General features: G+C 42.6%; 1 protein-coding gene across 1 annotated transcript in view; it reads left to right on the plus strand.

The window, feature by feature from the left end:
- The window catches only part of Prune2 (prune homolog 2 with BCH domain), a 249,999-nt gene that overhangs the window by 200,268 nt on the left and 22,175 nt on the right, over window positions 1–27,556 (plus strand). Inside the window, exons 10-12 of the mRNA XM_032891689.1 lie at window positions 3,418–3,497; window positions 13,331–13,531; window positions 24,801–24,974. Coding sequence (XP_032747580.1) covers window positions 3,418–3,497; window positions 13,331–13,531; window positions 24,801–24,974 — 455 coding nt within the window. The remainder of the gene's footprint in view (window positions 1–3,417; window positions 3,498–13,330; window positions 13,532–24,800; window positions 24,975–27,556) is intronic.

Consider the following 27,556-nt stretch of genomic DNA (forward strand, 5'->3'; position numbering starts at 1 on the left):
ATGTGCAACCCATACAATTAACCCACTGCGTCTGCTGTGATTTCTTAAACGTAAGGGTGCTTGAAACTCAAACAATGCTTGATCCTTTACAGGAGGTTTTGTTTGTGCTGGGTTTATTCCGCATAGCCTGGGATGTTGAATATTTATCGTCTCTTTTTAAATCCCTTAAAACCCAGAACCCGTTTTCTCAGTCAGCCCACCCAACAATGGTTAAAGGAACCACAACTCAGGACCCTGACCTCATATCCAGAACTTCTATAATTACCTCATCGAATTGCTGGTGACTCACAGAACTCATAAACTCCACAACATTTAGGTGACTACTCTGTCACATTTCAAGCCCTCCCATACCTACTTTGAGTCGGGGACCTGCATTTTCCTGTGGACGGTCAAGTGGGTATTCTGACGTCTGCTGAGAGGTCAGTGTGATGGTGGGGAGGAATCTGGAGGCTTTTTATTCATTGATTTTAAGATCGACTCTAGGACGGAAGGCTAGAGAAATTATGTGTATGTGTTCAGGGTCTTCTGTGTAACGTTTATTAGGTATTTACTCACTTGGGCACTGCAGATCTAACAGTGAATAAGATGGATTTGATTGCTGTTCCCATGAAGCCTCACATGGAGAAAACGCTTAGATTGGAGAGCAAAATTCACTACACAAGGATAGGAGTGACAGTTTCTGTCATCACGCACAGTGAAGGATTGCCACATTCGCCTCTTATTGGTGAGGAAACAGAATGAAAAGATGGAGTAATGTGCTTTGTAGCACACAGGAAGTGATTTGATTTAGTTGCTCACACAGGAAGTGATTTGATTTAGTTGCTTTGTTTTCAGGTCTTTTGTTCTTGAGAAACAGTCTCATGTACCCACCCTGGTCCCAGACTCCCTACGGAGCTGAAGCTGGCATTGGTCCTCTTGTCTCTACCTCCCAAGTGCTGAGATAACAGTCACATGGCACCACACCCAGCTTGACCTCAGTTTTGACTGTAACTGCTCTTAGCAGCCTTTTTCTACTTGACAGGTATCAAGAGAGTGTTAAGGAGAATCACACAGATGACGCACACGGGCACACTCGTGTGTGTGCGTGTGCGTGTGCGTGTGTGTGTGTGTGTGTGTGTGTGTGTGTGTGTGTGTGTGTGTGTGTGTGTGTTATATGGCAAACTATACTATCTTGAGAAATCAGGAATCTATGCCTCTGAATCTTAGGATTTTCAAAGTCAGGGCCTTGAGGCCAGACAGGGGGCTTGCTGGTTAATCAGACTTAACTGAAGTTTGCATTCCAGCACCCACAGAAAAAGTTGGACTCACACTCTGGAGGTAAAGACAGAAGTATTGTGTAGCTATTAGACTCATTGAAAAGCGTGAGCTCCAGGTTCAATGAGAAGTCATGTCTCAGAGGAACGAGGAAGAGAGCAATAGAGAAGGACACTGAGTGCCCTCCCCTGGCCTGCACGTGTAACTAGAGATTGAATACACGGCTTTGCACATACCAGACAGGCACTGTACTACAGCATCTCCAGCTTTACTCAGCGTCCCTCAGCTCTGCTCCTGGATCTGTTTTAGGGAACACATAGAGTCAAATCACAGATGTTGTAAGGAGACACTCCCTATGTTAGTCAGCTTCCCATTGCTGACCAGACAGTTGAATGATAACTTAAAAAGGGGAAGGGATTCTATTTGACTGATCGTTGTATCAGAAGTTTTGGTCTCTTATCACTGGGCCATGCTGCATTTGAGCCTGTGGTGAGGCAGAATATCGTGGCAGCAGTGAGTTACAGCGCATCGCTACAGCAGGCAGGAAACAGAGACGAGGCAGTGTCCCAATAGTTTGGACAATGTTATTCCCAATGACATACCTTCCTTCTACTAGGCCTGTCCTCCTAAAGATTCTATACCTTCTCGGAGTGCTACAGCTTGGAAACCAAACCTTCAGCATTTGGGCTTTGGGTGTGTTTAAAACTTCCTAGTGCTGTGTTTTAGAAGGGTCTGTGGAGATACTGGGGAAGACATAGCCATCTCTCCAACTGCAGAGCTGTGTGGAACACTATGCATGGGTTCAACTGTATCCTTCTATCTCCACAAGGAAGAGGTTAAGAATTCTGGTCCACCATATTCTCAGAACATAGGAGACTATCAATGCATATCTGTCCAATAAACAGAGCCAGTCTTCTTATTACCAGAGGCTGAGAATCTCTATTGTCAACTCAGTGCTCTGTCAATGACGAGTGAACTTAGCCTGACTCCTACAGAAGTTGGTAAAACTCTCATTGTTTGGTACATCCAGACTGGCATGGAGAAAAGGCTCATTAATAAGGGACAAGTAAAGACATAAATTTAGAGGTAAAATAAGAAGGCGACATATATCAACTTGGATTCGTGCCTAGATCTGAAGATTTACCATAAGGGATTAAAATGCCATGGAAGCCAACAAGAAAGATATAAGACCAAGATAGGTGAGCATTTACTGTACAAAGTCCAAAGAATAAAAATAAAGAAAGAAATTCATGGTCTACAGATACCAGCCTTCTAGAAGATTATACAGATTTGTCAAGTTCTGTTTTCCTACTTTCCTTGGTCATTGTTTTGTGGAGGAAGATAACACAGGGACTGGGCTCCACTCTGAGCAGAGACAGGAGAATCATCTTTACTAACAGATAGTGACAGAGAACCTTTAAATATTCAACAGCGGGGGAGGGAAAGAGTGTCAGTCCCTGACTTCTCAGGGATGTGAGGCCTTTACTTCTCATTGCTTTGCCTTTCAACAACTGAGCAAGGTAGGTCGTATAATTCCTAATTCATAAGCTTAAAAGTAAGCCCGTCGGAGTATCATGCCCTTGGCCCATGTGACTGAGGTATTAGGCCCACATTTATAGGAGGAGAATGGGGTCAGTAGTCAGATCCGTCTACTCTAAAGCACATCTGTCGCATTTCATGGTGGAAAAAATATATGTTTAATGTCCCTTGCTCTTTGCACTTTCTCTTTCTGAAGTCTTCCTGATTTGTATTTGCTTGTGAGAGCTGAGAGAAGTGGCCATTGTGCACAGCCAAACTGCTGTTCAGGGTGTCAGTGAAATTGACATTTGCGGTTCTCATTCACACTGACTGTACTGGGGGCCATGTAACAATGGGCTCCGCTCACATACTCGCCGTATTCAAATCAGTTGAAATGCTTAGCCTCTACTCTGTTTATTCATTTTAAAGACAATAAAACAAACGTGAGTGCCCGTGTGCGAGTGTGCATGTGTGTGTGTGTGTATGTGCATGTGTATATATGTGTGTAGGTGTGTGTTCATGTGCATGTATGTGTATGTGAGTGGGTGTATGTGTATGTGTGTGTATTTGCATGTGTATGTGTGTGTATATGCATGTGTGCTGTGCACATGTGTGTTTAATATTTTTCCTCTTGCTTCTTTTCAGACCCCCATCAGAGGATGAAGGAATGGATATCCACTTCGAGGAGGGAGTGCTGAGTCCCAGTGCCACAGACATGAGGCCGGGTGAGAGAAATATCTGCTCATTTACTCATGGCCTCCTCCGTGCAGACATTAGTTTTCAGTGAGAGGACCACTTCCTATGCATTCAGCTTGTGATGTCAGTGACAAAAGTAAAGAGAGGGAAAAACTGTGTAAGAGAAAGTTGTCAGGCCTGGGTTGGTTAATTTCAGAGTTGACTGAAATATCCGTGCACACAATTATGAGCCACAGCGAGGGCTTTCCTGGGCCTTCCTCATCTGTCAGTGTTTTCAGTTCCTATAGTTGGCTATTATAAATTACAATATGAAATTACAGACTCTGTCTATGTTCAGTAACTGATACATAATGATATGGGTGATTAATGTGGGAAATAGTTTAACAAGAATGCTCCGTGTCTTAACTATAAAACGTCAAGCTAGAGCTGAAAGTGTTTCTCAGTGGTATACTATTTCTCTAGCATACACAGAGCCCAGTTTGAAACTCAGTATCACACACACACACACACACACACACACACACACACACCATCAAAAATTTACCTTATGGGGTTGGGGATTTAGCTCAGTGGTAGAGCACTTGCCTAGCAAGTTTAAAGGCCCTGGGTTCGGGTCCCCAGTTCAAAAAAAAAAAAAGAAAAAAAAAGAAAAATTTACCTTTACTTTATAAGGGTTTAAACTCAAGGCAAAGAGGAATTATAAACAAAAAGGAGTTATAAACTCTCAGTTATAACACACATGGCTCTTACTTTATAGTAAAGTCTCTCCCTTGAACCGAACCCAAGGCCAAAGTCAGACCAAAGTCCTGAGCATGGCATAGTTATCTTAGCCTAATGAAATGAGAAGAACACAATGTGGTTTGTTTGCTCTTGTAGTATTTAAAGTATTCTTCAAGATTCGAGTCATGTGGCCTTTTGAAAGGGGGTTGGTACTGAGTTTGAACAGCAGCACCTTGTATTTAATAGACAAAAGCTTTATAAGTAAGCCATATACCAACACACTTAAAAAAAAAAAAGTCCTATCGTCAATAATAACCACTGTGCGTCTCTAAAGCACAGTATAACTTCAACTAATAAAAATCATGGAGGCTATGGTTGGTAGCAGCCAACTAAGTATGGCTATTTAAATGAATTTAAAAAATAAAAATTTTAAATTTCATTCTTCAATACCACTGGTGTCATTCTAAATTCTCAATAGCATATATAGGTAGAGCAATCAGCACAAACTTTCTTTCGGATATAACTGCTCTGAGAATTTCTGTCCCATACAGAGTGTTTGGTTTTTTTTTCAAATGTTTCAAGGGAAAAATTTTCAAGTGGTATTTTAGGACATTCCATGGTGCACAGTGTGAGAGACGTCTGCGATTCTATACCAAAGGCACAGTAACATTGTTTAGGACAAGAATGGAGTTGCGGGTCACACCAGATGTTTTCTAAATGCTTTGTGCCAGGAAAGCCCATCAGTCTGGCTTTGGGTGAAGCTAGGAAACACTTCTACCATACTGTCCCACAGAACAAATACTCCTGTGACCAAATATGTCTGAGTTTTCATATAGATGCCAGCTGGGTAGCCTATGGTTTGTTTCCCTGTTGACACATCTCCCTAGGCAGTCCCACTGCCCAAAGGTTAAAGGCTCAGTCCCACCAGACAGTTCCTACTTAGCTGCCAACGGCTAGGCCTGTGTGCTCTGACCAACTGGCTACAAATTGGAGTGTCCGCAGCCCCTCCATCCTCAGGCTTAATAATTCACTCGGACAGCTTACAGAAGTATGGAGACTTGCCACTGTTTCCTACCGATTTAATACAGAGGGTGAATTAGGCCACAGATAACTGTGCAGATCGTAAACTGCACAGGATGGGTGCTGGTCAGCTCAAACTTTCAAACTGGAAGTGTGACCTCGGGAAATCAACTTTGGGAGGAAAGGGCTCATTCAGGTTTACAAGTCTCAGTCACAGGCCATCATCAAAGGGAGTCATGACAGAAACCCGAGGCAGGAACTGAAACAGAGACTGCAGAAGAGTGCTGCTTACTGTCTTTGCTCAGCTTGCCTTTGTACACATCTAGTACCAGGTACCCAGGGGTGATATCACCCACAGCGGGCTTGGCTGTCCCACTTCAATTACTAATTAAGCTGTCCCATGGGTTTGCCTAAAAGCCAATCTGGTGGAGACATTTTCTTGATGATTCTAGGCTGTGTCAGGATAGTATAAAAACTCGCAGGAAGAGTGGGTAAAATGATTTTTCGGGCGTATACAGATAGCAATCTGTAATTACAGTACCTCCTTGAGAAGCGGGACTAACACTTAATGCCAATTGCTTTTGTACGTCCACTTCCTTCATTAAGGACAGTTTAGTATTTACCAATGTATTTACATTTTACTATTGTCCGCCATTTAAGGCTTGTTGCATGAAGTTAGCTAATGCCTCTGTGTGGCAATTATATTTGCAAGCTCTGAAAGGGACAACCAGTAAGTAAGTGACTGTCATGGTAGAAAAGAAAAACGGGGGGCTGAAGAGATAGCTTAGTGGTTAAGAGCACTGACTGCTCTTCCAGAGGTCCTGAGTTCAAATCCCAGCGTAAATATAATAAATAAATCTTTAAAAAAGAAAAAAAAAATGGTGTAACCGATTCTAGCATGCCCTGCTCTGAGCTTTTCTCCCGGGCTCTCTCTCTGACCCCAGCGGTCTGAAAGCCACGCTATTTTGCTTTCACTCACAGTTCCCTTGGCAGGTTGTTACCACGCCAGGCATACACATCCCAATTCCATGGCGGGCTTGGTGTGTCCAGCCACCACACATTCTCTTGAACTCAATTAAATCGCCACATGAAAGAACAATAACCTCTGATCCAATTGATAAGATATAATTTGCCCATCTAGATAGCACAAAATCCTGTACACACTCACATCTTAAAAATAGTCATAACAACCTGTATCCATGCACAGAGAAGAATCTTAACATCTGCCGCCATGTTCTTCTAGCTCCTTCTCTCCTGCATCTCTCTCTCCCTTCTAAAACCTCTGTTCTCGCCTCCCTTCCTTCTCATTCAATGACAGGCCTCATTTTATCTTTTCTTCCTTTACCTACATAATGACATCAGCCTACAAGTGACCATAAGTTGCAATCTTGAATCAGCTCATCAATCTTTTAAGAATGCAAAGCCACCAACCAAAGAGTACACATGGATTGACCTGACCCATGGGTCCAGCCACATATGTAGCAGAGGATGGGCCTTGTTGGGCGTCAATGGGAGGAAAGGCCCTGGATCCTGTGAAGGCTCGATGCCCCAGTGTAGGGGAATGTCAGGGCAGGGAGGTGGGAGAAAGTGGGTGGGTGGTTGGGGGAGCACCCTCATGGAGTTAGGGGGTGCAGGGATGGGATGGGGGTTCCAGAGGGGAAACCAGTAAAGGAGATAACATTTGAAATATAAATAAAGAAAATATCCAATAAAAGAAAAGAAGAAAAATGAGTGCAAAGTTAGTAGGACTCAGACTGGATGATCAAACATGTCTCCTGAGCTTAGAGAAGGCCCAGTCTTTCATTTGAGGGAAAATGAGGGTCAGAGATTGATTGCATCTGTAGACCCACTGAGCTCCTTTAAGTGGAATCTAGTAACTCCCATCAGTCCTAAGCTAACCAGGGGCCTTTAAGGTCATTGTAGAGAAACAGGGCTTGGATGAACACCATCCACAGTGATGAGTATTTTGTGGTTGACTTATGTAAGGTGCACATGCGCACCTGATAACTAAAGAATGATTCCTTTCTGAGGCAGGTAAAGTCACTCTTAGTCTCTTGGTAGAAATGATTAATGACGATTATGGTGTCATAGGCAAATATAAAATGTGTTAAGCACAACGAAGAATTTGGTTTCAGGCCTACTGAGGAAGAACAGAGGAGTTTGGTTTAGAAGAAGAACCTTTCGTCTAGGGGCTTACAAGCCAATCAGCCTGCATTTTAGCAGGCCATGACTTTAGTAGCCTGCTCCTTGGATATGTAAGGCAGTTAATTCATGAGGTCTTTTCTCACACTGGAAATGTTGTTTAACTAAAGTACTTAATTTTTTTCTGAAGACCCACTAAGAAAGTAGAATTAAATCAGTTGTTGGCTGTGTCTGTCGAGAGATTAGACTGGAACTTTAGAAGAATGTTTGTTTAGAGCTGCTCTGACAATCATTAAAGGGTATGTGGAACCACTGAGTAATTTGTAGAGTACGCACCAGTCAGGTACTGAGAGCCAACTTCAGGGCTAATGTTTGAGCATCTATTTAACCTTTAGCACCTAATCCTGAGAAATCTCTACTAAAGTCATTCCAAGGTCCAAATGCAAAACATTCCTCAGCCGTGTCTTCTTCAAGTAAGTAAACTAATAGATACAATCCCTCAAAGCTCCGCTGATGTATTTTCATTGAAAGCTCAAATTTTGGGCAACTCTAATTGAGGAACATATAAAATGAACAAAATGTGTATTCCTCAACATTGGAAATTCTCCAGTAAGAGCATGCAGTCCAGCCTTTGTTTGATACACATGTGTAAAAGTTTTAACATCATATTCCATATGGCTTTTCAAAGTAGAGTGTGTAGTAGTTTGAATAGATTTGGCTCACATAGACTCACGTGTTTGAATATGCTTGACCTAGGGAGTGGCACTATTAGGAGGTGTGGCCTCATTGGACTGGGTGTGGCCTTATTGGAGGAAGTATGTCACTGTGGGGGTGGGCTTTGAGACCCTCCTCCTAGCTGCCTGGAGAACAGCCTTCTGGTTGCCTTTGGCACAAGATGTAGAACTCTTAGCTCCTCCAGCTCCATATCTGCCTGGACACTGCCATGTGAATCGGCCATGTTTCCCACCTTGATAATGGACAGAACCTCTGAACCTGTAACCAGCCCCAATTATATATGTTACCCTTTATAAGATTTGCCTTGGTCATGTGTCTCTTCACAGCAATGGAAACCCTAAGACAGGATGATTTCTTGTTGGGGGACAGAAAGAATTGGGACTTGAACCTGGGGCCTCATACACACTAGGCAAGTACTATACCACTGAGATATACCCCTCAACCTCTGCAGTCAGGTTTTCAAGGATGTTCAAATTTCATATCCTAAAAAGGAAGCTCAGAGACTAGTCATCGGAGACTAGTCATCAGAGACTAGTCAGCAACAGGAAAAGAAGACACTCAGGAGAGTATGCTTCTTGCTTAAGTTGCTTGGTTTTATGACTTTGTACTAACCGAGTACATAGGAAACTCATTCTGAAATACCCAAACGGCTTCAGAGGGTACAGTCTGGTTTCAAACCACCATGGGGGAATTTTAACCTATCGAGATGAGGGCCCAGGCTTAGCCAGAAGAGACCCTGCATTTCTGAAATGCTGCTTGTTCTGCAGCCTTCTTAGGATAGCACGTCCCCATGGGGAACCATCCTAGTTTGCTTTCTACTGCGGTGATAAACACTGTGAGCAAAGCAACTCAGGAAGGAAAGAGCTTGTTTGGTTCATCACACTTTCAGGCCACATGCATCCCGTCATGAAGGAGAGTCAGGGCAGAGGCTCAAGCCCAAACTGAAGAAAACAGCATAGAGGAAAGCGGCTTACTGGCTTTTCTGCCTAGGCCTCTGCTCCAATAGCTTCTTTATATAGCTCAAGAATCCCTGCCCAGGTACATCCCACAGTGAGCTGAGCCCTCCTACATCAATTAGCAATCAAGAAAATGCCTCACACGCATTCCCACAAGTTTGATTCAGATAATCTCACAATTAAGACTCCCTCAGATAACAGGCTGTGTCAGATTGATAGGTGAACCTAAGACTTTCTATTCCTTGTTAACATGGTGTTCAAATACATCGCATTACACCACACCCTCTCCTTTCTTGTTTATCCCAAGGTCTCACATTAATACCTTAAAATAAAATATAGTACAGCTTTAAAAGTCCAGTCATTAACATTTTCAACACTTTAAAAGTCCACTGTCTTTCTTAAGTCCAAAGTCTTTTAACTGTGGGCTCACTGCCCCCCACACACTTTCTTAAAGTTATATCTATTCTAATTCTAAGAGGGAAGGACCAAGATGTAGTGACAATCAAATCAAAGTAAAACTAAAACCCAACAACTTAAAAGGGTCAATGTCTAACATCAGGAACTCACTCATTCATGATCTTCTAGGCTCCAAAGGGCCTGGGCAGTCTCACATCTCTGGCTTTGCCATTGGTTGTCACATAGCTTGTCTTGTAGCTCCTACTCCACTCCATACCTGCCACTGTCCTTAGTGGGCATCCCACAGTCAAGGCATCTGCAATATTCCGTGTCCTTACTGCAACTGAGGCTTCACCTTTACCTTCACCAATGGCTTTCCCTCTTCTCTCTTAGGGGACTCTGACCCTGCCACACAGTGCTAAGCCTCAGATGCTCTCTGTGAACCCCTTTCTGCCTTCAAATCCAATACCATGGAGGAGACTCTTATTTATTTCCAGGTCCCCCACAGATTCTGAGTGCTGATTACTTTCTAGAAGAATCTACCTCCATGGTGGTAGTCTCCTTGGTGCCAGGTTCTGGAAGAATTTGGAAGTTGGAAAAAGCCATTGAATGTTGTGAGCAGAGCTTAAGCAGCAGGTTCTACTAGGAGTCTGAAAGACAATGTTGAGACCAATGGGGAGAGTGGAAGTCTGGCTCATGAGGTTTCAGAGGGGGAAAGGGGGACCTCATTAGCAACTGGGCTAGAGGCCATTCGTGCACGGTTTTGGAGAAGAATCCAGGTGACTTCTGTCTATGTCCTAAGAATTTGTGTGAGGATAAATTAAGAAGTAATAGACTAATTTCTTTGATGGAAGAAATGTTTTTAAAACATAACATTGAGTCTGTGACATTGTTACTTATTGATTATTCTTGTGAAGATCTACAGTGATAAAAAGCAGTTGGGGCAGAAAGAAACAATATTTCGTTCAAGTTTATGTGGGAAGAGTCTGTATTTACTAAAGAGATTAGAGCTGTTAAGGAGAGGCTTCCTGCTCTGCTCGGCACTCGAACAATAGAAAGCCTACCCTTAGGGCAATACCTCACTCCTGGTGCCAACTTCTGTATTGGTTTTTGTTGTTGTTGTTCCTGCTGTAGAGCAAACTCAAGAAAGAGTTTCTTTTGGCTTACAGTTCCAGAGACTCCATGTTCACAGTGGTGGGGAAGGTGTGACAGTAGGAACAGGAAGCTGAGCAATCCCATCTCAACCGCACACAGGACGAAGAAAGAGTGAGACACGAGGCAAAGCTACCCCAAGTCTCGCCTCCAGTGATGTACTTCTTCCGGCTGCACCTTCTAAAGATTCTGTAAACCCTGCAAACAGAGCCACACCAAGCGCTCAAATACATGGCCAGTCGGGGGTACTCTTATTCAAACAGGACAATAGCTAAACATGAAAGTTACCTTTCTGGAGCTAGAGAGATGGCTCAGCAGTTATAAGGACTGGGTACTCTTCCAGAGGATCTGGGTTCAATCCCAGCACCCACATAGCAAGTCACAACCACCTGTAACTCCTGTTCCAAGAGATCCAAGGTCCTCTTTCGGCCTTCAAGGATATTGCACTAACATGGTGCACAAACACACATATGGGCAAAACATACACATAGTATAAAATAAATAAATATTAAAGAAACAGAGAAAGAGAGAGAAGGAAGGAAAGAAGGAAAAAAGAAACAAGAAAGAAAGTTAGTTTCCTTTCGTATAATACAAATTTCTACCACATGTGTCACCTGTCCTAGACACCCAGTCAAAGAGATTTTCTTCCTAAGCAACAGGCAACAAAGGACAAATAAATTTTTGTGACCTTAGCCAAAGGGATAGGAGGTTTGGAAGCTGAAAAAATTCACATCTTCTAAAGTTACTGGGAGTTGATAAAAACAAAAACAAAAACAAAAAAAACAAAAACAAAAACAAAACAACAACAAAGCAAAGACACCTGTAAGCGTGTTATGTCCCTGGCAGCATTGAAGGTACATCCCATCTCTGACAAGATGTACTGCCAATCAACCCAAAATCAGTAGCTTTCTTTGAGACTTTGGAAATGAAAAATTTGGAAAACAAGAATTTGGAGTGCTCCAGAGAAGCTCAGATGGTGCAGGGGGGCTGGGAGGAGGGAGCTGCAAACAACAGACATTCTAAACATTACGTGGGAATTAAGAGGACAGTCACCAGAAAGTTGCCATCACATTAGCGTGCCTACCAGCAGGCCATACATGACACATGGTAGATCGAAGTCCAACTCAAATGCTCCTCTGCCTCTTTGCAACAGTTGAGGCTACACTCACTCAAGGATGTTAGGGGTAGTTTTGAACTTGGCTCAAGTTAAAAGTTCACATTCCTGTGCCCAGTTCCTTTTCCTGAACAGCGTGATAACAGGTGAACGTCCCACAATGCCATCGACTCCGTTCTGATATGTTCTTTAAATGTTGCTGTTTTCGTGATTTTTTTTCTGACGGCATAGAAGAAAGACTGCCCCTCCCCCCAGTACCTTAACATGCCCACGAATGTGTAATCCGAGCACACAAGAGGTTTTGGATTGTTTTGTTGTACTTTGTGTGGTGGTAAGGGCAGAGTTGAGGGCCCCACCCATACTAGACAGTCTGTCTACTGCTGAGCCCATTGCGAAAGAATTCAATAGAGATGCTTCAAATTCAGGATGTAAAATCAGTATAATCCAAATAGATCTTGCAAATGAAATGAGATCCTAGGGAAAGAATTTAGGAGCCAGAGATGGTTGGAACCAGAGATAAGGAGCAAATATTTCTTCTTAGCTCACAATGGATATCTCTAGTTTGGATAAGCTTGTACAGAGAGGGCTTGCCCAACTCTGTTCCTATCCAGTAAGAGGCTCACCAGCAGAGACACACTGCAAAGAGAGGGTGCAAACTGCTTCTGCCAGCCTTAGCATGGGTCATCGTGACTGTTATGAACAGTAATGTTGGGTGATACTGGCTTATATGGTGATTTTCTTGGTAAATTCAAATAAGTACTAATGTACTTAAGCTTTAACAAAAAAAAAAAGAAAAGAAAAAAGAAAAAGGAAAGACAGGAAAGGCCACTGAATAATTATGTACAGAGCTGTCAGAACTGAAAAATAGGTTTTTTAGTGTTTTCTATGAATTTAATAGAAAGTTCTTAACGTCCACTTGATAGGAATAATGTGTATAAGAACCATAAGAAAATATATGTGCTTAACTATTGTTTCTTCAGTATGTTATTCAATAATTCCATAAAATTCAGCAAATATAGCACAGTGACTTCTGAAACCTAAACACTAAAACAAAACAAGCAAACAAACAAAGGTTTCTATCCATTTAGCAATATCTCTCAAGTTCTGTTTTCATATGGCTAGGGACAGTGTGCTGAATGGAAGTCAATACTGAGGGATTTTTTTTTCCAAGGAGAGGATCCAGGAGTGGAGGGTTAGAGAGATGGCTCAACCGTTAAAATGCCTGCTGCTTCTCAGAGAGCCGGAGTCCCAGCACCTGTGTTGGGTGACATAACCACCTATAGCTCCAGTTGCAAGGATGTCTGATGTCCTGTTCTGGTATCTCCATATATGTGGCATACACATGCATACACATTAAACTTTTAAAAAAAATCTTTAGAAAGAAAAAAAAGCATCCAAATTGCTCACATCCATATCCTAACACTGAAGGTTGAGCTTGCACATTAAAGGCCAGTCTGGGTTCTATAGCAAGTACCTGTCTTATAAAACCAAACAAGGAAGAGAGGACATAAGGATCAATTGGGGGCAGGATCCAAATCCCTTATTAGGGTTTTTTTTCCCTTGGATCCCAGGTCCATTCTGGAGAGCCATGTGCATGAACTAATGTTGCTTTGGTTTTCTTCTTTAGAACCTCCCAATTCTCTGGATCTCAATGGCAGTCACCCTAGAAGAATCAAACTTACAGCCCCAAATATCAACCTCTCTCTGGACCAAAGTGAAGGATCTATTCTCTCTGATGATAACCTAGACAGTCCAGATGAGATTGACATCAACGTGGATGAACTCGATACCCCTGATGAAGCAGATTCTTTTGAATACACTGGCCATGGTAAGCTTCCTAGAGACCTATGTTACATAAATGACTGTCTAGGTAACATTACAGACAACTCTTTCTTTGTTGTCCAGGTGACTATTTTCCGTGACTTTAGAAGCTTCTGTTGGAATCCCTCTCCAGGGTGTCCATGATTGACAATTTAGAATGTGATAGAGTAGGTACAGTTCCCAGAGGTTATTCATTGGTAACTATTACCCTTTGGTGAATTCTCTACCCTATGCTACGTGTAGGAAAACTGAGGCTACATGTACAAAGAAAGGGACTTGAATCTAGGATGCAAAGATTGAAGAAGAGAAATAAGAACTTACTAATCCCTTTATACAAATCCTTGCTATCTAGAATGCTCACCCCCTCAGACCCCTCAAACCCTGACTAGACAGGTGCCACCTCTTCGAAAGGCCTTCAGTGATTTGTTCCCCACCTATGTGCTCCCAGCCCCTCAGTCAGTGTTCCTTTATTTTCTGCAATTTCTTTGTTGAAACTGTTGTTTAATGATTTGCCTGCTTGTCTGATTGACATTTACTGGATTCCCTCGCCCACCCCCTGCCTTGTACCCGCCCCCCACTAGAATGCATACTTTCTCAGGGCAAAGACTTCTCTGACAGGAGCCAGATATGGGTGTCTCCTGAGAGACTCTGCCAGAGCCCTACTGATACAGATGAGGATACTTGCAGCTAACCATTGGATTGAACAAGGGACCTCAGTGGAGGAGTTAGAGAACAGACTGAAGGAGTTGAAAGGGGTTTGCAACCCCACAGGGAGAACAACAACATCAACCAACCAAACCCCACCAGAACTCCCAGGGACTAAACAACCAACCAATGAGTACACATAGAGGGACCCATGGCTCCAGCCTGATATGTGGCAGAGGATGGCCTTGTCCAGCATCAATAGGAGGAAAAGCCCTTTGTCCAGTGAAGGCTCGTTTCCCCAATGTAGGAAAATGCCAGGGCGTTGAGGTGGAAGTGGGTGTGTGGGAGGGGAAGCACCCTCATAGAAGTAGGGGGAGGGGGAAGGGGGATGGGAGAGGGGAAAAGGGGATAACATTTGAAATGTAAATACATAAAATATACAAGAAAATAACAGAGGGAAGGAAGGATGGAGTGGGCAGGTCGGAGTAAAGATAAGGAAGGCAAAGAGAAGTCTCCACATTTAGGATTTAGGACTGACAGTTGTGGTGGGAATGGTAGTCTCCTGTAATTCTATCTTGTGCTTGGTGACATTTGGCTTGTTCAGAAGTGCAAAGGAATACAAAGCATTTGCACCATTAAGCATCTTTGCCATTCCAGTTCCTCTTAAAGCTGGGTAGTTTCTCTAAAATTTGAATTGAAAACCAAAATGAAAGACTTTCAACCACAATGCCACGCCATGCTAAAAAAAAAAAAAAAAAAAAAAAAACTTCTAGTCTTGAAAAGAAACACTTCCATTAAAGGACAGCTAGGCTTTTAGAGACAAGAAACCCCATCTGTAGGAAGATATGATTGAGAAATCCATCATATTAAAAGATTAATTCAGCCCACTGTCACTGAGCTACAGGGACAGCATCCACAACCAGGGCAGATTTAGAGGTTAAGACAGTGCAGGACCACACCCGCAGGGCTTACTGTTTGTGCTGTGGTTTTGTCCTGGTCATGGTTTTCTGTAGGTTTCTGCACACGTGTGATCAGTAGTGATACAGAGACCAGTATCTAAGGATGTTCAAGTCCTTTCTGTGTACTTTTCATTTGTATAGAATCCACATACATCCTCCATACACTTTAAGCCATCTCTATATTAGTCATAGTACACAACAGACTAGAAATGCATATTTGACGAAGGAATGAGAATGAAATCTGTGCACAATCAGTACAGATGTAATTTTTCCCCAAATATTTTCTTCCTGAAGTTGGTTGACTCTACTGATGTTGGGAGATAAGCTTAATAATCTGGATATTTGATCTGACAGTTAAAAAAGACACAAATATGAAATCAAAGGATACCTTGAATTCATTTTTTTCTGCCACCTCAGTCTTCCCTAGATACTCCATCCATCCCATCTGCTCTCACCCCCCACCCCCACCCCACATCTCTTCCAGCTGTCCCCTGCTGTCCCTGCTCCTCTCTTGCTAATCTACTGACTTGTAACTGCACTGCAGACTGCTATGGCTGCTCCCTCCCTCCCCTTGCCTTTTGCTTCCTGTCTCTGTGGAGAGCTTTGTCACACCACATCTGAGCGTTTTATTTATAAATAGTAAATCTGTCACGCAAAGTGGTGGTGCCTGAGCTGGCTGGTAATTAAAGCTGCCACTTGCTGACAGGGCTCTTTTATTTAGTTGATATCGTCATGTTGAAAGAGGCAATTTAATGACCTCGGTTATTCTAGGTCTTAAACTCACAGAGTTGGATTTTAGTGTATGTTGAACTCTAAAATTCCCTTTGATTTCAAGCAAAAGGTGCATATCCAAACACGATTATAGACAAATAAATAAGCAAGAGAAAACATTAACTGCCAAAAACACAGTCTGTGTGAATAGCTGTATTCTATATAGCAGACATGGATAGGAAGATTGGAATATAAATATATTTAAGACCTAGTGTATGAAATAAGTGCTTAAAAACTTTCTGTCTTGGGAATTTTCAGGTAAGCACGTTGAATCTGGAATATGCATTCTAAAGGAAAATGTTTCTTATTCATCTTGGTTAGGGATTTGCCTTTTTTTTTTTTTTTTTTTATGTTAAAGACAAGGTTAAGTGATAAGAGTCCTGGTGTGCTCCCAGCCTGATTAGCAAATACTTTTAAGTATAGTCTTTCATAAGTGGCCATAATTCGTTTTGCCAATATTGACAGTTTGTAATGTTTACTATGGTATTTTATAGGATCTATCCCAAGTATTTTAGGGATAATTCCTGTAGGCCTCACATTTACTGTGGTAAAATAGACCATTTTCTCCCACAGTAGTGAGAACACAAAGACACAGGGAGGTTACACGGTCGGTCCGCCCAGAGTTATACAGCTGTAAGTAGCCACAATAGCTGCTGTAGTGATTTGAATAAAAATGGCTCCCATAGACTCCTAGGGAGTGGCACTATTAAGAGGTGTGGCTTTGCTGGGCAGGTGTGGCTTTGTTGAAGGAAGTATGTTAGGAGTAGGCTTTGGGGTCTCAGAAACTCAGGCCAGGCCCAGTGCTCTTCCTGTTTCCTGCTGATCCAAATGCAGAATTCCCAACTACGCTCCAGCACCAATGTCTGCCTGCGTGCAGCCATGCTTCCCTCCACGATGATAGTGGACTAAACCTCTGAATGTGGAAGCCAGCCCCAGTTAAGTGCTTTTCTTCATGATTTCTCTTTACAGCAATAGAAACCATAACTAAGACAACATTCAGACCAAGTATTGTGTTGGCTTCTTGCTCATGCTGCTTTCCCATCGCAGTCTGATGAGTGAGGTGTTGGGGTAGGGTCTTTTACTAAATTGAGCCTGCATACAGAAAACAAGATGTGAAAGTTCACGTTCACATGTTTGCTTCTGTAGGCCACACTGTTGCTTTGAAAATCTGTCCTTTACAACTTCCGGGATTTTCCCACAAGTACCTCTTTTATTTGGTAGCTGATGAGCAGATGCTTTTCCAGGGTATTTGCCTAACACTGCCAATTTTCCTATGGAAGGACAATTTAATCTCTCCATTGAAAGACCCCAGCTTGTTCCCTTCCAATCAGTTTTCCTTTATAGCAGTGTCCAAACAGTTGGGAAATATCATTAAGGCTTGATTTTTATGCCAACAAAATCAGGACTGCAGAGATAGTGAGGGGCTTGGAGGTTACTCATTCAAATGAAGAGTAAGCCTGAATTTTGCTTTCAACGCATCATGATACTCACCCTAGAAACAAAATACCCCAAGTTCAAGGAGGAAATGATCCCATTCTATTAAGTTCTGATTGACAGGCATGCCAGGATGATCTTAGTCAGAAACACCCCCTTTACATTTCTATTGGTGTTCCCCCTTATTTCCAGCACCAATAGGCAGCCAGCTTTATAAAGCAAGTCCTGTTTCCACACTTTGCATTTAAGTGATGACATCATGCTTGTGTGTCTGGAAAGAGGGTTTTGTTTTGTTTTGTTTTTTGAAATTTTTGTACACTGAGTTTATTTTTTTAAGATGCATCTTTATCATATTTTTAAATCATCCAGCTCTCTGTAAGAGTATGTGTGAATATGTGAGCAGAGGTGCCAATGAAGTCCAAAAGAGGTAGACAGATCCCCTGGAGCACCAACACTGAGGGTCTTGAACACTAAGCTTGGGTCTTCTCTGTAAAGAGCAGTATGCACTCTTAACTGGCCAATCATCTCTCTAGCCCCTACACTAAACTTTTATACCCAAATTGACTTCCTATCTGTTAATTATCACCAAGGGAATTTTAGCGTTTTAAGCTGTGTACTGGACGTCTTCGCTAAAACCAGAAAACACCAGGCACCATGCCTTCTGAGAGTTTTCCTGGCATCCATGCAGTGTCCAGATATAGAAGGCTGGCCAGCTTTCACAGATGTGTTTCCCTATAGGAAGACCACTGTTGACCCCATTGTGGTCAGTGTAGCACAGAACATTCAAGAGCATATGTTATGTCATCTCAGAAAGCCAGGAGGAAACATTCTGGTTGGCTTCTTCCTTATCTGTGATGGCCTACTTGTCTCCAACCCCTGCCAGGGAAAGGATTTTCAGTGAGGAGAAAAACTTCGTGAGTAGGAGAGGACCATAGTGAGGACTGATTTGGAGGACCTGGGGAGAGTTAAATGGAGACAGAACATATCTGTAATAGATATGGATAGACAGGGAGTTAAAGATGTAACAGAATTATCAAAGTCAGGAAGGCGTTGCTAACTCGGGGGACTGAGTAGAGTGTCTTTACTGCCTATTAGCTTGTGTTATTGGCTCTGAACATGGACACCTAACAAGTCCTTAAAGTGCTCTAAAGATTCTTCTTCTTCCTTTCCTTTCTCCCTCCCTTCTCCCTTCCTCCTTCTTTCTTTCCTTCCTCCCTTTTCCCCTCCATCTTATTCTCCATCTATCTCCTCCTCCTCTTCCTCCCTCCACTGTTCTTCCCCTACCATCCTCATGCTTAGTAATTATTCTGCTGCTGAACCACATCCCCTGTTTCTTAAATTATTCTTCTTTTCTCCCAATTTATGCCAAAGAGAAGGGAAGTAGATGGACCCATAGCAATGCCTGTGTTCTCACAAGTCTGAAGCATTAGGACTAATGGCTCAAAAACAATCAAATGAAAATGTGCATGTAATATATGTTTCTCTGTGTGTATGCATGGCTATGTCTGTATGTACCTATATGTGTGTGCGCCTATATGTTTTTGTTTGTGCTGTGTATGCATGCATAGGTGTGCATGCGTATGTCTACGTGTATGTCTGTGCATGTGTGTGTGCCTATGTGTGTGCCTGTGCATTTGTGCAGGTGTCTATATTCGCATGTACATGATTTTAAGATAGAAGGGTTCTTTTTTTATTGTTTTCATTTGCTTTCTATAGCTGTGATAAGGACCATGACCTTGGCAAAGACCAAGACCATGGGGGAGAAAGGGTTTACTTCATCTTGCAGCCCACAGTGCTTCATTACAGGAAGTCAAGGAAGGAGCTCAAGAAAGAACCCCAAAGGTTTGGGGACCTGAAGCGAGGCATGGTGGAGTGTCTGCTTACTCTTTATTACCTTGTCAGTTCCCCCTTTTATAAGAGCCAGGACCACCTCCCCAGCGGTGGTACTTCCCACGGTGAGCCAAGTCCTTCCATATCAACATTAATCCAGAAAATACCCTATGTCGTTACCAACAAGTGGTATGATGGAAGCGTTTTCTCAGCTGAGGCCCCTTCTTCCCAAACTTGTGTCCAGCTGACAAGAACTAACTTACTAAGATATCCGGAATCACTAAAAAGACAGGAGAAATGTCAAGAGCAAAATTGAAATTTCTTTTTGGTAATCAGTATGCAGCATGCATGCCAATCGAAAAGCTAAGTACAAGGAAAGCAGTCATTGCAGTACCTGTTGGGGTTCTGTGTAGGCATTTCTATCAGATCAATGAGGGCCACAGGGAGAGGATGAGCAGATGCTTTCGCATGAATGAGAGAAGCAGAAATAGCAACGGACATTGTAAAATTCTCGCCCTCTTTAATTATTATAGAAAAACACATCTTAAATTGTCAAGGATTAAAAATCCTGACAGTCTCTGGTGTTTTAAAAACAGAAGGAAACAGACCCTGACATATTCTAGTGTGACATATTCAAGGATGAAAATATCCGTGAAAATTAAATGCTCCACACCCAGTGACGCAAGCAAGATGCTGTTCCTAGAAAATCACCCTACAGCCATATGAGCTCCAATGACGTAATACTGCTATGTGAAGATGACAAAGCAAATTCTTTAAAACAAAACAAAGCAAAATAACAAAATACAATAAAATTAACTATTTTATCACGGAATTGATGAACTAAGAGACTTCAACACAGTAAAATACTTGAGAGCTGGTTTTAAATTGATTAGGGTTATAATTCCTGAGCTGAGGAGACCCCTGTGCTATTGGATAGGATCAATTGTTAGACAGAGAAATTCTCATGTTCATTTTTATAAAGTATAAGGGGTTGTATTTTAAGACTTTCTTTGTTGCTTCTAGTTTTAAATGTTACTTTTTTTTCAACTAATAAACTATGTTTATAGAGCTCTTAGGTCAACATCCAAATTGCACGTCAAATATCTAGTTCCCTCCCTCCTCCTCCCCTGCCCTCACAACTTCCCTCACTAGCTTCACTTGCATCTATAGCAACTAACAGCCTCCCTTGAAAGCATACCATTCTGTGCTAGAGTATGGCTTATGTTGGGGTTCCACTCCTGAAACTGTACATTTTGTGGATTTAGACAAAGTGAGAAGTGACCTGTGATTTATCCTTCCTTCCTCTTTGTTGTGTGACAGTATTCCTATGGAGACATCAGTAAACATCTACCCACCCCAGACAGGGAACCAACAACAGAATAAAGCAAGGATGTCATCAAAGTTCAACTCAGTTAAACAGTGAATTTTATTGGGGTTACTAACAGGAGTGTGGTTGAGGAGTTACTTACAGGAGCAGAAATGACTCAACCCACAGCCATCACCAAAAGCCTACTTAGCACACTGCACAGAATGCAGTGCTCAACATGTAGAACATGTCTGTTTCAGGCAGGTGGGTTGCTCTGGGCTTGTTTGGGGCAGCAGGGCTGATCTCTGCCTTTTCCATGCAGCTCAGCTTGTCTGAGAGTGTTCTAGGCAGCCTAGATTATCTGTCTTCCAATGGTCCTTACAGCTTATATATGCTTCAAGAGGAAAGAGCCTTGTGTAATGTAGTCAGTTTCAGGGACTTCCTGAAGCCTTTCAATTATTTACTTCTGAAGTTAAGGGGCTTCCCTACTGGCTAAACAGCTTTACCTCCCTTAGAACATCTTGTCTTAATTAGCTTTCCTTAGACTACTGAGGGTTTCATATGGCAGAAAATTGCCACACAGAACCATCTAAACCTTGACTGCCAAGGGTTATTGTCTCTCCAGCTTTGCCCTTTACAGAATGTGATATAGGTAGAATCACACAGTCAGTAGTCTTTCAGATAGATGTTCTTTTCTTATGCATTTATGATTCCTTCACATCTGGAGGATTCATTTCTTTTCAGCCTGCAGTGATATCCCTGTGTCTGCATGTGACACTGACTTCCCAGTGGGTGCATGTGACACTTTGTTTTTCTGTCACCAGTTTACAGGCATCTTGGTTGCTTCGAAGTTTTGGCAAGTATGAGTGAAGCGACTATAAACATATATGTGGAGATTTTATCTGGAAATACCCTTCCAGTTGGGTAATTACAAAGGTGTTGGACTGTATGAATGAAGTTTATTTATAAGAAACTTCCAAACTGTCTTCCGAAGTTACCAGAATATTTCCATCCCCATGAGAGTCCCTGATACACCACATTCTCACTAGTTTGGTGCTTGTCAATGTTTTGGACTTTGGAATTTCTAGTAGTAGTGTCCATAATAATAGTTTACTGTTGTGTTATCTTAAAATGCTGTAATGATAAATGATGTTATACATATTTTCTTATGATTCCTTAGTATCTTTTTCTTCATTGGTCATGTGTGCTCAGTTCTTTTGCCTCTATGTGTATATGTATACACATGCACATGTGTGCATGTGTCTAACTGTTGTGCTGTGTTGCAAGGAACTGAACAAAGGACCTTGTACATAGCAGAAAAACACTCCACTTCTGAGGTACAGCACCAGCACCATTTTACTGTTTAGCTGTTAATCAAATTATTCATCTTCTTATTGTTAAGTCTTAAGCATTTTTGTATATTTTGAATAATAATCATTTACCAGATTTGTATTTGATAAATTTATTCTCCTAGTCTGTAGCTGCCTTCTTATTCTCTTGGTATTGTTTTACATAGAACTTGTGTTCAACTTTAGCACAGTCTAGTTTTCAATTACTTACTTCATGAATTTAAAGTCATCAATTTCAGACCCAGGACAGGCGGCTCATACCTGCAGGCCAAGGCTGAGGTAGGAGGCATGTTTTTGCTCATGAGTTCTAGACCAACCAAGGTGGCATGGCAACCCTATTAAAACAAACAAACAAACAAACAAACAAACAAACAGATGAATATCATCTCTATGCCAAGATCAAGTAGATTTTCTCTTACATTATCTTCTTACGTTGAGCTTTATAGTTTGAACATTTTATGTTAGATGTATGATCCAATTTGAGCTAATTTGTAAGCAGATGCAAATGCACGTTTGCCTATGTATATATACACACACATTCACACACATATTTTATTTTATTTATTTTGTGGGTATGTGTTTATGTATGTGTGAGTATGATGTATGTGTATTGCACACACATGTGTGTATTATGCATGGAGAGGTCAGAGGAGGGCACTGGGTGTATTCCTTTATCTCTTGCCACCCTATTCCTTTTAGGCAGAGTATCCCCCTGAACCCAGAACTCAGATTTTATGGCAAGAGAGATCCTCCTGCCTCTGCTCCCATCAGTGCAAAGGATAAGTATGCACTGGACCACTCATGGCTTGTTCCTGGCTTGGTGAGCTCTGAACTCTGGTCCTCATGCTCATACAGCAAGTGATCATAACCAGAGTTGCCTCTTCAGCTGTATATACACTGTAGTGCTTTGAATATGTATGGTCCCCATAGATTCATGTGTTTGAATGCTTAGTCATAGGGAGAGGCACTATTAGGAGGTGTAACCTTGTTGGAGAAAGCACGGTGGAGGTGGACCTTGAGGTTTGTATGCTCAAGCCATGCTCAGTGTGGGAGGGAATGTCTCCTTCTGCTGCCTGTGGATCAAGATGGAGAACTCTCAGCTCCTTCTGCACCATGTCTGCTTGCATGATTTCATGCTTCCCACTATGATGACAATGGACTAAACCTCGGATTCAAAAGAGTTGCCTTGGTTATGGTATCCCTTCACGGCAATGGAAACCTTGAGACATACATCTTCTTACTTGTAAGATGTCCAGGAGTCCCGGTGCCATTTATTGAAAAGACTATCTTTGTCCATGGTGTTGCCAGGGCTTTTTGCCAAAATAATTTTACTGTGTTTGTGTGACATGCATTTTAGTTTAATAAGTTGAATAAGGGCTATTTAGTACATAGTAAGAAAAAGAAGAGAGAAAAGAAAGAAAGGGACCCCCCCCAACCCCAAACAACAAAGCTTGTGAAAAAAAACAGAAACAAAACAGATGACTACGAATACACACACACAACCCTCTCCTATCACTGCACAGAGATCACCATGGACAGATTAGAGCAAGCTCGAACCACGGTTCCTGCCATCCATCTTGACAAGCTGCTGAGTGCTGCTAGGAACACAATGGAACCAGAATGAGCCAGGGCTCTGTGGGTGGTACGGCTGTTGGTATTGACCAAAAAGGCAAGGGCGAGGGCGGGCTTCCCAGCTGAGCTTCAGCTTCCAATACTGAGTAATTAGTTGCTGGTGTATATTTAGTGACTGCCAAATCTTCCAGGATGCAACGCTGTGTTGTGGGTCCTTATAGGCTATCTCTAGTTCCAAGAGCGTGCTCAAGCTCTTCTGAGTTTGCCCACTCGCCTTCTCAAAGTTTGAGTGGTCTGAGTAGGTTTCTAAGCTAACTGTTGGACATGTCAATGGAAGTGAGTAGTAAAGGTGATTCTGACAAAGTTTCAAAACCCAAGGTATTCCCAGCCTCTTCAGACCGAGAGTCATGCTCAAGGCCTGTCAGTAGCTTAAGGGAATTCACAGAGCACACTATCGACTGTATTTGCTGCTAGCTTTGTTACCAGTTTCTGTATTGAGATAATGTTTAGTACCTGCTGCTGTACCCAGTAACAGTGGGTAGGAGCAGCACCACTGTTACTGTCCTTGTGCTACAGGAAGATTGTGACAAAGAGTGATGTAATTTAAACGGTCTTTTCCCACTACGTAAAAATATGAAGGGTAGCATCTCAGAATGATAGGAAAAGATACAAATAGTCTTTCCCTTCATATCATTTGAAGTTATGAAGAATACATTTGTTAAACTCTACTAGTACTTCTAGTAAAAGTAGCAGTTGCAACTTATTCTTATTAATAAACATGATGGTTATTTTGAATGCATAAGAACAAACTTTCTACCAAAGAGTAGTCAATGGGGTTTTTGCTGCTCTTGTTGCTTTCTGAACCCAAAATTTCCAGTCTACAAAGTTGCTTGTTCCTCATCTCCTGTGCAGTCTTTACTGAAGCATATTTTGAAACAGTGCTTGGCGAGCATTACCAGGTTTCTATATGAGCATGTGTCCTAGTTTCACAACAGGACAGTGGTTTCATCCCTGTCTCAAGAGTCTTCCAGAAGAGGTCTAAGAGTGGTAGTGTCACCAAGTAAAGGCATTCAAACAGTCCAAGCAATTGGGGGAGATGGCATGAGGAAGCCAAAGGTATCTCGGCCTGATATCACTCAACCAGAAAGACAGTGTTTACTCAGCATGAACAAGGATGAGCCGGTACCAGAACTCTAACCTCAATTGTTCCTACTTCATCATGGCCTTAAGAAACAATTCGGTTCTTCAATCAGTCCATAAAGTAGGTGCTGTGTGGTCAGGCTGCTGTCTGCCCCTAAGGAAACCATGTGTGGTGTGCAGCTCCAGTAGGCAGCTCCACAAAGAGGTGTCTTACAATCTAGTCTCTTGTCGGCTTTCTCTGTGAAGTCCTATTCTGTGCTTCACTTCCAGAAGATCCCATGGCCAACAGAAGCTCTGGTCAAGAGTCAGAGTCTATTCCAGAGTATACGGCTGAAGAAGAGCGAGAAGACAACCGGCTATGGAGGACGGTGGTAATTGGAGAGCAGGAGCAGCGGATTGACATGAAGGTCATCGAACCCTATAGGAGAGTCATTTCTCATGGAGGTATTCAAGATCTATTTGAGTCTGGGAGATGGGAGGAGCAAGCTTTATTGTTCACTGGGAAACAAATGTGGGGTTCAACTGAATTCTGGGCACATAGAACCTAATGATCATTATAAGACTTCCGCCCGAGAGGAGCTTCCTATCCCCTTCAGAGGCTCCAACATATCTTTTTAGACTCAGCTTAATAGTTAATTCCCCTACCAAAAGTTTATTTTTCTATGAACCACATTAAATTTGGAACAGACAAAAGTTAACCACAGTCAAAACCTCCATTTTGGCAAGAGACCCAGGCATTTGGCAATGTGTGTTTGTATTTCAATTGTTTTACCTGGAGAGTTCCAGGCACCAAAGTGGCTTTGATCAATTGGAGCCCTCAGGAAAAAAAAAGTCAGGTGAGCACAGACATTGCGTTGAATGTTGTTGACTTCAGAAAACATCAGTGGCTGTTTGGTTTGTCGGCTGCATGTGTCCCGTTCCTGTCATCTCGAGGCAACTCCCTAACTACCTAGCCATCCACGAAAATGTGCAAGTTCACAAGGCAACTGCTGCTGTCGGTGCCTTCTCTACCTTAGTGAGAACTAGGAAATACACTTTGGTAGTGCATTAAGAGCTAACGTTTCAGTGCTGGTGGCTGAAGCCAGGGCTTTGCATATACTAGGTAAAAAGCTCCACCACTGAGCTGTATCCTTCGCCCTTCTTGATACTGCATCAAATCAAGAGAATTTGATTTCTAATGAGCACGAAGATATCTTGGGCAGTCATCCCTTCCCTAATGCATCTCTCATTTTCCTTTCCATGTACCACTACCTCCCAGGAGCACCAGGGCTACCCAAGGAAACTGACTGAGAGACAAGGACGCTCTTAGGAGCCATTGATCTTTTCTATTTTCCTGCCTTACTATATGATCTGGAATGGCAGTGTGGCCCTGTGATGGCTGCTGTGGGCAGGAGTAGGATCCTGTGAGAGGAATCTCTCCCACGTCCCTTTGGAATGAGGCTGAGCAAAGCTTACTGAGAGTGGCCAAGGACTGTAGAGTCAAACCCTTGCTGAGCTAAGAAACAGAACCAGAGTTCTTCTCCAGTGTTCACAGAAGTCCTTGCTTCAAAGTGCCCCTCTGATAGTTTTGGTTTGTTTACTTTGGGGAAGTAAACAAACAAACAAACAAACCTCACAAAGGTTGACTACAAAATGGTTAACTGGGCTTTCTCTACAATGAAGAGGAAATATAGAAAAGTCTGCCAGAGTTCATCAAAGTCACATGGTGATGAGGCCTGGACATGGTTGCCCTTAGCTCTTTGTCTTAGAGTACCATGTCATGAAAAGGCTGCTCACAGTTCTGCTGTCACCAAAAGGATAACTACCTCTTGATGCCTCAGTGGAATCACCTATTTGTTTTTTCAAGCTCAGTCAAATCAAATGGGTTGGGTGTCCTGGTGTCCAAGTCATTGGAATCACACTAGAGTGGTCATCAGGAGTACACTTGGTAGTGAAGACTGTCTCTGCCTGCCACAGTCTCTTTAAAGTCCATGTGTGACCTGAGGGGAACCTGTTTGCTGAGCTCCATCCCCATTGCCTCCTCCCCTTGGCCCTTGCTCCTCTCCACAATGTTGTGTGCACTTGGTTTTTGTCTGAATGACTGTCAGTTTGTGTTGAAGAGAAGGCCACCCTTCCTTTCCCTGGCTCTGCCTCAGTCTCCTCCAGGCACCCAGCTGCATGAATATTCCTCTGGCTGTACCCTCATCGCGTGATCAAGAGGCCACCTCTTCCTACATGCTGGGCAGCTTTTGTGCTGTAGATAAAAATTGCTTAGATGTTACTTCTGAATTTGATGAAGCTTAGTCTGCCATGTTGGAAACTCACACCACTTTCCTAGACCCTGTGGCAACATAGCATCTTAGTGGCCAAGGCCAACCAAACTTCCCAGCCAGGCTTCTGGGGAACATGTCAAAATAGATGGCACAGTAAACACGAGTCTTGCTTCTGTGCTGTATCCACATTTGCTCTGAAGATGTTTCCTGTCAGCCCCAAGAGAAACTTCTGGTAGGACAGTGTTCAGCACAGGAAACTGCAAGATGGAAGCAACCAAGAGCTTAAAGAAACTGACATAGGGTTAGATGCTGTTCAGTGTTTGTAGCTGTGTTTATAATTCACTCTTCAGATTTGGTAACCATGGCATGAACACCCTGTGCACAGTTCAGGGTCTCAGACCACGGTACATCCCCTAACCTTTTCTGGCCTCAGTCACTCTATCTGCAGACAGAGGCAGACTGTAATACCAATGTTCACATCCTATGGTCCCATGAAACTCCCCTCACACACCACCACTAAAAAAAGCATAACGCCTGATGGATGGTTTTGCATAGCCCATGTCATGAGGTCATGAGGAAACAAGAACTGATATGTATATCTTTTAAACTTAGCGCTGAGAATAAGGTCACTGAATAACCAAGAGCCATCATACCAAAGACGTTAACGAGGAGTTTCCTTTCTTCTGTTTTTACTTCTCTTGTTTCACTCTAGGAGACTCAGGTAACCTTCTCTGCAGTGTTGCTGGACAGACGAGCCTGGAAAGCATGGGCAGA

Source organism: Rattus rattus, chromosome 2 (genome assembly GCF_011064425.1).
Source record: "Rattus rattus isolate New Zealand chromosome 2, Rrattus_CSIRO_v1, whole genome shotgun sequence".
Lineage (NCBI taxonomy): Eukaryota > Metazoa > Chordata > Mammalia > Rodentia > Muridae > Rattus > Rattus rattus.